Source organism: Ctenopharyngodon idella, chromosome 2 (genome assembly GCF_019924925.1).
Source record: "Ctenopharyngodon idella isolate HZGC_01 chromosome 2, HZGC01, whole genome shotgun sequence".
In the NCBI taxonomy this organism is placed as follows: Eukaryota; Metazoa; Chordata; class Actinopteri; order Cypriniformes; family Xenocyprididae; genus Ctenopharyngodon; species Ctenopharyngodon idella.
The window spans coordinates 3,833,044-3,846,799 of NC_067221.1; the positions used below are offsets into that span (position 1 = coordinate 3,833,044).

At 35.4% G+C, this 13,756-nt stretch overlaps 1 protein-coding gene across 1 annotated transcript; it reads right to left on the minus strand.

Annotated features, from left to right (window-relative positions):
• Positions 1–1,176: 1,176 nt before the first annotated feature.
• LOC127522337 (protein NLRC3-like) lies at positions 1,177–6,168 on the minus strand. Its single transcript, XM_051912180.1, has 5 exons — positions 6,071–6,168; positions 3,873–3,977; positions 3,601–3,685; positions 3,117–3,312; positions 1,177–3,011 (listed from the first exon to the last, which is right to left on the minus strand). The coding sequence occupies exons 4-5, from the start codon at positions 3,148–3,150 to the stop codon at positions 1,177–1,179; spliced, it is 1,869 nt and encodes a 622-aa protein (XP_051768140.1). The 5' UTR covers positions 3,151–3,312; positions 3,601–3,685; positions 3,873–3,977; positions 6,071–6,168.
• Between the last annotated feature and the right edge of the window lie 7,588 nt (positions 6,169–13,756).

Consider the following 13,756-nt stretch of genomic DNA (forward strand, 5'->3'; position numbering starts at 1 on the left):
GGAAAATAGTAAAGTGACTGCAGGATTCTTTAGGTATATGTGTTTTAAAAGTTCACGGTATAGCAGTTTTTAATTTCTAAACTATTTAACAACTAGTGCATAGTCCATTTCATGACTGAATATCTGTTTGTTTTATATTTAATACTGTAAAGCTGCTTGCTTTAAAGCAGTCTAATGTATAAAGTGCTATTTAAATAAACGTGACTTCACTGAAGTGCTGAACAGAGCTAGTGCAAACATATTCACATCGCTATGATCAGATGCTTTCTTAATTCTGTCACCGCTGTCATTTTTGTTGTGTGTTTATTTTGTTACCGAGAGGAAAGCGTGCAGTACATACTACATATTCTATCGAACGCCTCTCTCAGCAGCGCAGATGGCATCGGGATATTAAGTGAGCTCTCAGATTCAATGCATTTCCCGAGTTTTGGATTTTAACATGGCCTATTTTGCAAACAACTGACTCTTGTCGATCTCCTTAGTGGGTTCTTTATAGTTGAAGCCAAAATGAGCACACACACTTCAGCTCTGTATGCCGCAGGAGCGGAATAATTCTATCGTTTTGTGAGATGGGTTTGCTAATGCTAACTTTATCGATGCACCTTGCACTTCTCCGGCTACGCGTCAGTTTCCGTTCTGAGATAACACTGACATCTAGCGGTTGGGTTTTATACAGTCTGTGGTTTAAACCAAACACAAAGCCACGAATCTTGGATCTAAATAAATAAATAAATAAAGATACAGTGTTTTTGAGAATCGATACAGTATCACCAAACATAATATCGCGATATTTATGTGTATCGATATTTTCTTACACCCCTATTTGCTGGAGTGCCGAATTACAGAGCTTGTGCAAACAAACATATCCACAAATCCTTGCTAGTTTCTCAGTTTTATTGTGTTTATTTTGTTACTGAGAGGAAAGTACGCAACATTTGTACATATTCATTTAACCGTCGCTCTCCGCAGTGTGGGTGGCATCAGATGTTCGATTACAGTAGATCGCTGCTCACGTATTTCGAACTTCGTTTAACCCCTAAACGAAGAACGAAAAAGAACTTTGCTTGTATATCAGGGCCTTTAAGTTAATTTTCATGATGGGGAATCACTATAGAATAATGTAGATAAATGCATTTTTCAGATGAGAGCAAAACATGACAAAACATGTTAAATGACTTACAGAGCTCTTCTGGAGGTTTTGATGACTGCCGATAATCTAATGAGACACTCGTCTGATTTCTTGAATTTCTGAAGCTCAAACTCCTCCAGCTCTTCCTCTGATGTCAACAACACAAAGACCAAAGCAGACCACTGGGCAGGTGAAAGGTCACCAGATGAGAGACTTCCTTTGCTAAGGTGGGTCTGAATCTCCTTCACCAGAGTTTGGTCGTTCAGTTCATTCAGACAGTAGAACAGATTGATGGATCTCTCTGCAGACAGATTACCTTCTAATTTCTGCTTGATGTACTGAACTATTTCCTTGTTGCTCTGGTCATTGCCGTCTTGCTGTGTCAAGAGACCCCGTAAGAGTCGTCGATTGGACTGGAGTGACAGACCGAGGAGGAAGCGAAGGAAAAGGTCCAGGTGTCCATTGTCACTCTCGAGCGCCTCGTCCACTGCAGTCTTGAGAAAATCAATCATAGTTTCATTTTTGTTTTCCTGTTCTGTAGACTCATGAACAAACACACTTTTGTTGTTGATGTCTAGAAACAGATGTGCATAAAGGGCTGCAATAAACTCTTGAATGCTCAAGTGAACAAAGCAGTACATGGTACCAAGAATGATCCCTGTTTCCTCCTTAAAGATCTGGGTACACATGCCTGAGTACACTGATGCCTTATAGACGTCAATACCACAGGCTTCCAGGTCTGTGTCATAGAAGATCACGTTGTTTCTTTCCAGTTGATGAAATGCCAGTTTCCCCAGTGAAAGGATGGCATCTTTATCCCAGGAAACATCTGCTGCGTATTCTCCATCATACTTTCGGCGGCTCTGCTGGATCTGAAAGCGGAGAAAGTGTGTGTACATTTGTGTCAGAGTCTTGGGAGTGTCTTCAGTATTTGATTCCTGTGGTGTTTTAGAGATCTCATCAGCCTGATTGTTTTTCACATCATTATTTTTTTTCTCATCCAGAATGTTCTGGAGAACAGTGGCTGAAATCCAGCAGAAGACTGGGATGTGGCACATGATAAAGAGACTCTTTGATTTTTTAACATGATCAATGATTGTGATGGCCTGATTCTGATCCGTGAATCTTTTTTTGAAGTACTCTTCCTTTTGTGCCTCACTGAATCCTCGTATCTCTGTCAGCCGGTCGATACAGTCAGGAGGAATCTTACTGGCAGCTGCTGGTCTGGTGGTGATCCAGATGAGAGCAGAAGGAAGCAGATTTCCCTTCATGAGGTTCGTTAGGAGAACATCCAGAGAGGCTGGTGACGATACATCACACCACGTCTCATTACAATCAAACTTCAGAGGAAGGCGACATTCGTCCAATCCATCAAGGATGAACAGGACTTTGAATTGATTCCTTCTTGTAAGGTTCAGTCCTTTTGTCTCTGGGAAAAAATGAGTTATAAGGTCCATCAAACTTAGTTTTTCTTTCTCCTTTAAGTTCAACTCTCTGAATGGAAGAGGAAATATGAAGCTGATATCTTGATTTTCTTTTCCTTCAGCCCAGTCCAGAACAAACTTTTGCACAGAGACTGATTTTCCGATGCCAGCGACTCCTTTTGTCAGTACAGTTCGGATCTCCTCGTCTTGATCAGGTGCTTCAAACAAATTTGTGCATTTAACCTGAATCTCTTGAGATTCATGACGCCTGGAAGCAACTTCAATCTGTCTGACCTCATGTTCAGTATTGACCTGTTCACTGCCACCCTGAGTGATATAGAGATCTGTGTAGATGTTATTCAGAAGTATGGAGTCACCATGCTTCGCAATTCCTTCAAACACACATTGATACTTCTTCTTTAGGCCACATTTTAGCTGATGAATGAAGAACAGCTCATCTAAACACAGGAACAAAAAATAGATAGTTTTAGTCTTAATTTATAGTTCTATAGATAGTTTATATTAATAAGTGACAATCTGACAGATGGTCATGAGTCTCTAACCTTCTAGATCATCAGCAGCTTCATCTTGCTTCATCTCTCTCAGGTAATGTAGTGTAAGATCAAGAGCTGCTGCTTTGATACTGCATCTATTCTCATTAAAGTCCTTCACAAAGTTTTCTGTGTTCTCATTTTCTAATATTTTCTTAAACTTTTCCAGCTCTTTCTTCAGAAATGTGATTATTTTGCTCTCAAGATTCTACAAACAAAAGTAAGAAAAAAGACAGAATAACACAATTTAAACCAAATTGTACATCTACATTTTGTCAACACTATTTATTCAATAATTATAATACCGCAAAAATAAAGAATCCCAATTAAAACACTAACATGCTAACCAGCTTTTATTTTTCACAAATAGAAAAACAAATGTACTTAAAAGGAAAATTAAGTGATCAAGATGAATTAAATTACATTTTTTTGTTCAACAACAAATAATATTTGTTCGGTTTAAATATTAAACATTTATGAAAATGTGTTTCCCTACCTGGAAGATCCACAGGAGATTGTCTTTGAAATTCTTGTGGTTCCTGTGAGTCTGAACGTCTGAGTCTAATGTCTCATATTGAAGCCTGTTATCAAATAAATATAATAAAATACTGATTTTCAAGGCAAAATATTAAAGAAAGCTAGAAAAAAAAGATTAACCATGAAAACTTTGATAAACATTTGATCTAAAAATGTTCCATGATTGATAATCACTGATACAACTTTTTAAACACATTCAGTGTGTGACCAAAAATTAGAAACATTAAATACCTTTTATTAGATGATGGTTTTTCCCCACTGAAGTTTGGTACTCTTCCTTTTGACCAATCACTCTTCAGAGACACAGAGCTGGACACATGTGATCCTGATCTTACACTAATGACACAAAGAATAAAGAAAAACACTTTAGTAAAGAAGATACTTTAGTCTCATCTGAAAAGGTTTAATGTTGCAATTAGTAATTAAATGCAGTATAGCTGTGCATTTGTCCATTTATGACTAAGGTTGGATGGATGGATATTTACACGTTTAGTTGCATGATCTATTTTCCATAGTGAATTTATGCCTCCTTGTGGCTGCCTGTGTAATTGTGTTACTGGAATGAGTTTCATAAGGTTCCCAGGAATTGAGTTTTATTGTGACTTATTGACAAGTTCAATCACATATTCAAAGTTTTCTGCTTCGCACATTTCTTATCACTGAACAGCTTATTTAGCACTTACTGGATGATGTAGTTTGAAAATTTTTATACATATTTTTAAGAAGAAATTACAATTATTTCACCTAAATGTTTGCTCACTCAATGTATTTGTGTTTCTATGAGGTAATTTGTTGCAACAGTCAGTAATAAAACAAGAATGAATTAAAACATTAGAAGCAGTAGCATAAATAAATAAAATAAAGATACAAAATAAACAATGTATATTTTTTCAGGTAGGTCTAACAGTAGTATTCAAGTAAAAATACCTCAGAAATTGAATAATCAAATATATATAATATCTCTGCATAGTCATAACTGTATAAGTTAAATATAGATTAATCCTTATTAAAGCTTTTCTTTTGTTGTTTGGTTATCATTAATAATACAGACAGCCAATAGCAGACAGCAGCAGGTTTTAAAGGCTGATGTCACTAAGACCTAATGGATGGAGACAATATGCTGTTACACATGCTGTTCACATTCACATAACCGACTGTGTGTAATAATCTGTGAAAATCTGACACTTGTGAGAGGCGGCTATGTGTGTGTGCTTCGGTTGAGAGCGCACTGACTGAAGACCGTCTCTCAGAGAGCGCACGAGTACTTTATAGTTTAAAACTGCTTGAATCTATAATAAATTGTCATGATATAAAACGGTGTGCACTAAAGTCTTTTATGGCACTGTATTGTGTAGTGCACCGTGCAGCTCGCTTGCAGAGCAAAATCAGTGTGGACACTATGGATGTGAAGCCATTTGTGCATTTTGAGAGAGAGAGAGAAAACGTGGTACCACTGAATCACTCACACCGTTTGTGAAATTACGTCTCAGAGTTTTAAAATTACTGATTTGCTCTGATAATCTGTTTGGGTTCAACCTACATGATATAGTGCATACATGTTTGGTACTGTAGCTGCCGTCAGAGGCAACTCTCATATATTTCAGTTCATAATATGCACTTTACAGTTAAAAGGTCAATAAATAGTAATAATCTTCAGAATAATCATTAGAATAAATAAGTAATATATTTTTTGTTAATACATGTCAATTCATTTCATATTATTCAGCTAAAACCATAGAAAAAGGGGGGAACCTATTTCTTTTTTGTTCCGCTTGGGAATTATTTAATTGCTGCTATCAGGATATTTTTTCCAGTGCACTACATGTAGAAGAGCAGTAAGAGTTATGCCTCTAAGAAGTGCTAAGAAGTTTTATTGTCTTTTTGTTTAAGAAGAAGAAACTGTAACCCTCTAAGCTTATTCCTCTTGAGTTAGAGAGGCCAATGAGGTATGTGTTTTATCGTGTTAATTGCTTTGCCGTATGTGGACATGTGTGTTATGTGACCGTGTGTTAATGTATAATTAGCCAATTAAGTGTATTTTCTCACGTGTTGAATGTGCACTTTATTTATTCGTTTTGTAAGTATTTTTTGTTTATTATTATGTGCAAAACACCACTTTTAGAGGGTTAATTTAAATTTTACATATTTCCTTTCGTAGTTCTGACGGCATTGTTGGGGCATAAAAGGACTGCAAGACTAGAATGTACAAGACATGTTGAAGACTTGTGTCCGAATAAATGTCTGTTAAAACCAAGAACGACCTGAGCCTTTGATTCAACTCGAGGGGAGTAACAGGTACCATCGGTACTTACGGTACGGCTTGTAATTTTAAATGTTAAAACTCAAAGAAAATATTGAAGAAAAAAGTTCAATTACATACACCACTGTGGACAAATAATGCAACCCTATAATGAAAACACATTAAATACCTCTTATTAGATGATGGTGTTTTCTCACTGAACTCTGGTGGTTCTCCTTTTGACCGGTCACTCTTCAGAGACACAGAGCTGGACACATGTGATCCTGATCTTACACTAATGACACAAAGAACAGAGACAAAAACACTTTAGTAAAGGAGGTTCAACTGTGTCTGAAACACATCCGTGTCTTTATCTAATCCTCCACAGAAATGCACACACTCACACAATTTACAGTTTTATAGTTATCGATAATTTTATTTTACAGGCTAACATTGGTTTAATGATTTCTTTAATGTACATGAGTGAGATTAAATATGTTGATGTTTAAAAAAAAATACCTGACTAATTTAAACGAACGTCATGTTTTTTTAATTAACAGAAATGGAGAGCAGAAATGTGTGTGACACAGTTTTGTTAGCATACTTCAATTAAATTAAGTTTATAGTTGTTTTCTAATGTCTGTCAATAATTTTATAATCTAAAAACCAAAGTCATGTATTTGGATTAATTCAGTGTTGTCGCGTCTAGAAGGAAATTAACAAATTATTAACTGTGATATTGTCTATAGAGTCCTGTGGCAAACGGGATTTTATAGATAATGTCAGAGTTAATTTAAGAAGTTCAAAATTGAAGAAATATAAAACAATGCTTAAAGTTTTGTTATTCACAGGAAAAAACAAACTCCAGTAGAGTTTAAAATGATTGTGTGAAACAGACGCAGTCTTACCTGTGTTTCTCTGAGAGACTCATCTTAGAGAGAGAGTCCTTTCCTCGCTCCTCTAATCAGCACTGGTTTGAGAAAACAATCAATCGTTCAGCAGGACCTGGAAATGACAAGATTTTACAGAGATGAAGAACATGGCAGTTACTGAAGAAAATAATGAAGAATGATGAGTTAGAAACAACAGCAAAAACAATGAATAAAATAAAGTGAGTTACAAATATATTGTCATGTAAAATAACTGAATGGTCTTAATAATTTCAGATTGTTTAATGAGTTTAACTGACTCATGACTCTAAATATGAATTCACTGGGGAACAGAAATTTACACTGTTTAAACCTAATTTGTTTTATTCTCTATTGCAGTTTAATATTTCAATCATATTTTCACAATCTTTAATTGCTGAATCGTTTGTCATTTAATCATTACTTCAAGTTCACAATGATGGTTGAATTAATTACTTTCAAATGATTTTAAAATAATTGATTGAGTAAAAGTAACCTGAATTATAATGGTCATACTGTATAACTACTGATCATAATTGCTATAATGAACTGAAATATTAAATTTAATGATAACAGATTTGTATTCTTTGACAAAAATAATAATAATAAACACATTCACGTTAGGCTTCAACTATCTGTCTACTGTAAGCTAAATGTCTGGTTCAAAAATACTTTCGATTTCGCGTCACAAAATCAACAGCCTAAAACAGAAGAGAAAATGGGAGAAAACCTTCAGAAACCTTTAGAAAATTCGTTTTCAATAACTCTTTCTCAGTAACCCTTTCTTCATGTTTTAGCATCCGTGGCTTTCAAAAGATTGTCATTTCTGGAAGATTCTTCGTCTGTTCGGAGTATCAACAGGTGATATGGATCATCTGGAGATCATATACGGACATGCGCGTGCACGCAGATGTTTACCTGGATTTCCAGCAGATGTTAGACTGCGACAGATTCGACACATGTGATATTTCACGGATCATATATTAAAAAAAACGTATGTTTCACCAATTGTATACACTGGTATGCATAATAAAGCGCTTTGATTTCACAGTGTCTGTTCCTGCGTATTTGATGCTTTTTCTTCTTCTTCTTCTTCTTCTTCTTCTTCTTCTTCTTCTTCTTTTTTTTTTTTTTTTTTTGATGCTCATGCCCTAATCCCTTCAAAGGGTTTACCCTCCGGAGTGAGAGCTTCAAAGGGTGTAGGGGTCAAAAAAACCCTCTTCTTTTGGAATGCACTTCTGCGTCATAACGAGGAAGCGCCTTTGTCGCACATTTTGTACGCTGGTTAAAGATTAAGACATGAGATTAATGAAATACAACTTACAACAAGGAAAGGCAGGGACAGAACAAAAAAACAAGAAAAGAAAAGAAAAGAAAAGAAAAGAAAAGAGGATTTAAAAAAGAAGTATTAATCACAGTACATGAAAGATCTCACCATATCTCTTCATATTAACTTTATAAAAACAATAGGAACTCAAATTTTTCCAGAAAAGTGATGAAACATGAGAAAAATAAATGACAAATATCTTCACTTTCTTTTTTACAGAAGGTGCATATATCAGCTACATCACAAAATTTCGACACAAAAGCATTACAAGGGTATATATTATGCAAAATTTTATAATGCACTTCTTTCGCTTTATACAGTATTTATATGGTATAACCATGTTTTCCTCCACTGAATGTTATCTATTTTAGAACCCCCAGAAAATTCCCTTTTGGAGAAATTGAGCTTCAAGATTGAGAAAGTTGACGAATAAATGTATTATTACATTCTTTACTTAAAAGCGAAACACCTCCCAAACATAACTGTGAAAGTTGTTTTGAGCATGACTCGTGGGTAAAGGAAGCTTTCATCAGACATATTAATCCATCAGGAATCGCCTTTATAACAGAGTTCAATTCTTTAAACGGAACGGGACATTGATGGATATTCATAAAACATTCATTAGATAACAAATCACCATTAGAGTTGAATAGATCAGCAATAAAAATTCTGTTTTTATTAAACCATTTATCAAAGAAGACTGATCTATTTCTAATTTTAATATCCAAATTATTCCATAAGATAGTTCTGTTTGGGGGAAAGTTGTAGTTGTAAACCAGTTTCCAGGCTAACAAAACTTGTTGATGAAATCTGGCCAGTTTAATAGATATTTAACCAGTGGAGTAATTGCATTTCATCAAAAAAGAAAGGCCACCTACCCTATTAAATATATTATTAGGAATAAAATACCACATAGAATCTGACCCAAGCAACCGAGCCCTCTGTACCCATTCTGTGACGTCAAACAACTTCCCTGTGCAAAGGATCATGGGGGCCTGAAGTGTCCATCAGTTGTACCCTTCAAAATCCTTCATTCCGAAGGGCCCTTTGAAGTGGCCAGTTTTGAGCACTTCGGTTTGGAACGACCCTTCAATATGGTGGCCATGATTGTTTTCACTCCAAAGTGCCCTTCGGAGGGGGATATATCCCATTTGGAACGCACCGTCAGTTTCAATAAAAGTCTTTTATTTCAGCGGATGATCAGACTTATCAGCACACTTGAGTAAAACTGTATTTTCTTTTCAACATAGTGAATCATATTGTGTCTGTAGTGTGTTGTCATGTCTTCTAATCACAGAAACCAACAGATATAGTTAAGATAGAAGTAAAAAAAAAAAAAAAAAAAAAAAAAAAAAAGTTTTATTATGCAATAACAACAAATACAAGACAAACAGCAACAAACAATATTTAACAACACTAAACAGAACAAAGATGAGGGTCACAAAAAAAAAAAACATATTAAATTAGGCCAAATGTATTACACTGTAACAGAGTCTTACATGCAATATAATTTTTAGAATTTTCTTAAAGATCTTTCTTAAAAATAGTTTTCTTAGAGAATTTGCATTTGTGAATATAAAATTTGGCAAGAAAGAAAAGTAAATTAAGTACAAAATTAAAATGAGAATGGTCTAAATTCAGAGACACACCAAAAAACACATTTTTTGGGCTTATACAGAAGTTAGACTATAGATATCTTTTAACAAAGTTTAAAAAAATCAACCCAAAATACTTTGCAATACACACAGTCCCAAAACAAATGGTTAATCATCTATTCAAAATGATGACAAAAGGAGCACAAGGGGGAAATATTATTATTAAATTTAGCTAGTTTATAATTATTTTTATAGTTTATAAGAGTTTATAAGAGCCTTTAACAGCTTTACTAGATAAAAGATATTTTTGCCGAAGAAGCCAGAAATCTTCCCAAATCATATAATTAAATTTGTTATTCCAAAAGCTTACACAAGCAGGTAAACAGATCTGATTTCTGTTAAGAATTGAGCGAATTTTTTTTTGTTTGACAAACTGCTGAGAAGACATTGATCAACAAATAGATTTGTGCTGTCAAAAATAGGAGGAGAGCATAAAGGACCTTAAGGGACAGAACTGACTAAAGATTCGACAAAATCAGGAACTGCACCAAAAACAATGGCATTTAATCTTGAAAGAATTATTAAGAGTGGAAACGTCCACTAACTTGAAACCACCCATTGCCCGATCAGCTATCATAACACTCTTTTTAATTAAGTGACTTTAGACTTCCAAACAAAGGATAAATAACCCGATCTGCTTTAGAGAGCAACACTCCACCTGTTATAGATAAATCACGCTGTAACCAAGAGTTCAGTTTACGTTGGACAGCAAGAATAAGAGGTTCGAAGTAAAGTTTTGATCTTTTTTTCTGATCTTTACAAATAATTATTCCAGTATTTAACTTCGGATTTAACTGGAATGTCACAAATTTTAACATCAGTTGAATGTTTGATAGATAATAGTTCACATTTGTGAATATTAAGAACTAAACCAGAAGCAAAAAAAAAAGAGATTAATTATATTTAAGGCTAAAGAAACTTGATCTTTATTTTTCAAAAACAGAGTTGTGTCGTCAACCAGATAAAGTTAAATTAGCAGTAGGCATGCAAAGTCCTTTACGTTTTTATTAACAAGTCGTAATTGATTTGTAGGCTACATATAATCATATTAATTGGTCTATTCTCTCATATAAAAACATAGAAGTACTTTGGCTTATTTTACTCTGTCCACGTCCGCTCTTAGACTGCATCCAAAATCATACTCTCTTCAGTAGGAACTTATTATAAATGAGTAATTACAGAAAGTATGATATAGTATGAGATGTGTGTATGAATGTAATCTGGATGTACTACAATCGCCACACTGTCGAATTGGGCTGCCAATTTCACATAGTTTGTGCTGCTGTTTAATAATCATTTGAAACGTAGCAAACTGGCAGATCCAGTAGTAATGAATATTTATGTTGAACTCTGCCATGGAAACTAGCATGTACAAACCTTAATTAAATGATTTAATTATCAATTAAAAAGGAATTTATAGCTGTATGATATTATGCTGGACCAGTGCGGTTTGGAAAATGAATGAATGATTGATTCAGCTGCGGGCACGTGCCTCACAGTGCATTATGGGTATTCTCGGTTGTAAACTCGTTATTGCGGTGCATTGTGGGATTGAATGAGTGAACTCAACATCGTTCACTATGGTTTCGGACACCACTACAAATGTCTGTCCCCTCAAATGGTGCCCTATTTAAGGGTATAGGGGGCGATTTCGGACACAGCCACACACTTCAGAATCATCCGGGTACTTTTTGCCTACTCTTTTAGGAGTACTGTGAATTCAGACAAACTTTTTTTGTCACATACTGTTTTTCGCCTACTATATAGTAAGGAAGTATATGGTTTCGGATGCAGCCCTAGTGATGGGAGAATTAACTAACTTTTCAAAGCTTCGAATCAACTGAAATCACGTGACTTTGGCAGTTTGATACTCTGAACCACTGATTCGAAACAAAAGATTCATAAAGGTTTCGAAGCTTCATGAAGTAGTGTTTCGAAATCTCCCATCACTACTCTTAGCTGAAAAATAAGGTGGATATGAAGGTAAATATCTCATGCACTGTTAGATTCTGCTCTGGGTGAAAGTATTCTATCCTGTTGTTGTTGTTCTAGTTGAATGAAGCTAAGATTTTTGTGGGTTTTGATGAAACTCAACCTTGAAGAGGGAAGAATGCTTGTTCTTTTAATGTTGTGATTGCAGGGCTTGTTTGGTATTATGCAGGTGTGTGACTTTACCAATGGACTCCAGGAATGTTCATCTTGGTTAAGAAGTTTCATCCTGGATTTATGACTGATTTGAAATCAACATTTTGCATTGGCTTAGGAATTATAAGAGCACAATGTTTCAGATATTGTTTTATTTTTTTTCTAAATGATTCAAATAGCTTAACAGAACTACTTGCACTTTATCTTCAGTAAATTCTCTGAGTTCATGACTCCAGCTTTTCATTTGACCTACTACACACTGATCTCTAACCAGACCACTTGTGTTCCTGACAGTTGAAAACATGTGCAGGATTCAAAGCCAAACTCTTTATTATGTATGATGAACACAGGATGGTATTTTTTCCACAATTTGTATATCACATATGGCATGTTTACATTTTCAGTGCAACATAATAAAGTGTTTTACAAATGTTTAACAATTAAAAATGAACAATGCTGTAAGATCTTTCTTACTGACTTTTTTTTCCCAGTTTCCATACTGTCTTTTGTATGAAAGTCCTGTGAAAACCACTCAGTGGCATCCACAACTTTTCATGACTGAAATAAGCAGAACATATTATTATACAGTGATGATGAATTATTACAAATATGACTAATATTCTAAAAGACAGTATACATCACTAACTAACATCACTATCAGAATAGTCAGTTTTATAAAATAAAATGTAAAGGTGTGGGTGTTACGTATACAGAAGGGGACAGCGACACAGGAATTGCAGGTATTAAAGTTTATTGAGCGACCAGAATCAAACAGAGTGCAGGTGAGTGAAGACAGGTAAATACGTTGACTGGATTGGCTGATAAACTGATACTTGTCTTGGTGTTGCAGGATGGGCAGACGGATGGCAGACTTGAAGCTTGAGCAGACACAGATGAACTTCACAGGAGACGAGGAGACAACGAGGAGTCGAGGGAACACAGGAGACAGGTAAGTATCGTCAGAGGAGTCCTTAATGTAAGCAGACTGGTGAGTACCAAGTGCAAACGAGACCGGACAGTGACTGAGTGAGAGCGTGGGCCTTTTGTGCTGCTGGTGATGAGGGTGCTGATGAGCTGCAGGTGTAAGTGATTAGTACTCTGGTGATGACGTGTGCTGTGTCTGTGAGAGTGTAGAGCCTGGCGTGTCTGTGACAGTGGGCCTCTTTATGCATAATATAAATTTGAATTATGCTAGTTAATTTCATCAATTTCACCAACCTCATTAACATATTCTCTTTCCTACCTAATTCATCACATTACAGTATGTGCTATCAATGTTTTTGCCTGCTAATAATTAGGAACAGATTCAGTGTCATCATGGTAACTAGCGTCATTGTTACTCAGCCCTGCCCTGCCAAGGCAAATGGATCCAAGTAAAGTTTGACAAATCATAAATTTTTAGGATAACCAATATCCAGCACCATTATATAAAGAGACAATTTGAAAATTTCACACTGAAGGGTAATGGTGAGTTAAGTTGTTTCACACCACAAAAAGAAATACAACTGTGAGCTTTATTTACTAATATAACATTATTCCATCAGATGGAGAACTGCATTACATCAGAAGAAAAAGACAAGAGTCAGCGTTTGACTGAAGTTGTCCTTTCACCTGAGGAAGAACACAATATCTTTGAGGAATTCCACACAGATCCTCTTGGAGGACACTGAGGAAACTTACATGCCATTATCCCTATATTTTAATGGCCTGGCATGGAGCAGGATATCCGCAAGTGGGTAAGTTCATTGTTAAACATGCCATATTAGATGTTGTTGTTGTTTACAATATTACATTAAAATGCTCGTGACCCACCTCTCTTCTTTCAGCTCAGTGTCTTCAGT

Coding starts and splice junctions, on each gene's coding strand:
- LOC127522337 (XM_051912180.1), bottom strand. CDS start 3,150: ATGAAGCAAGATGAAGCTGCTGATGATCTAGAAG. Junction 3,012..3,116: donor AGCTGCTGATGATCTAGAAG/GTTAGAGACTCA, acceptor TCCTGTGTTTAG/ATGAGCTGTTCTTCATTCAT.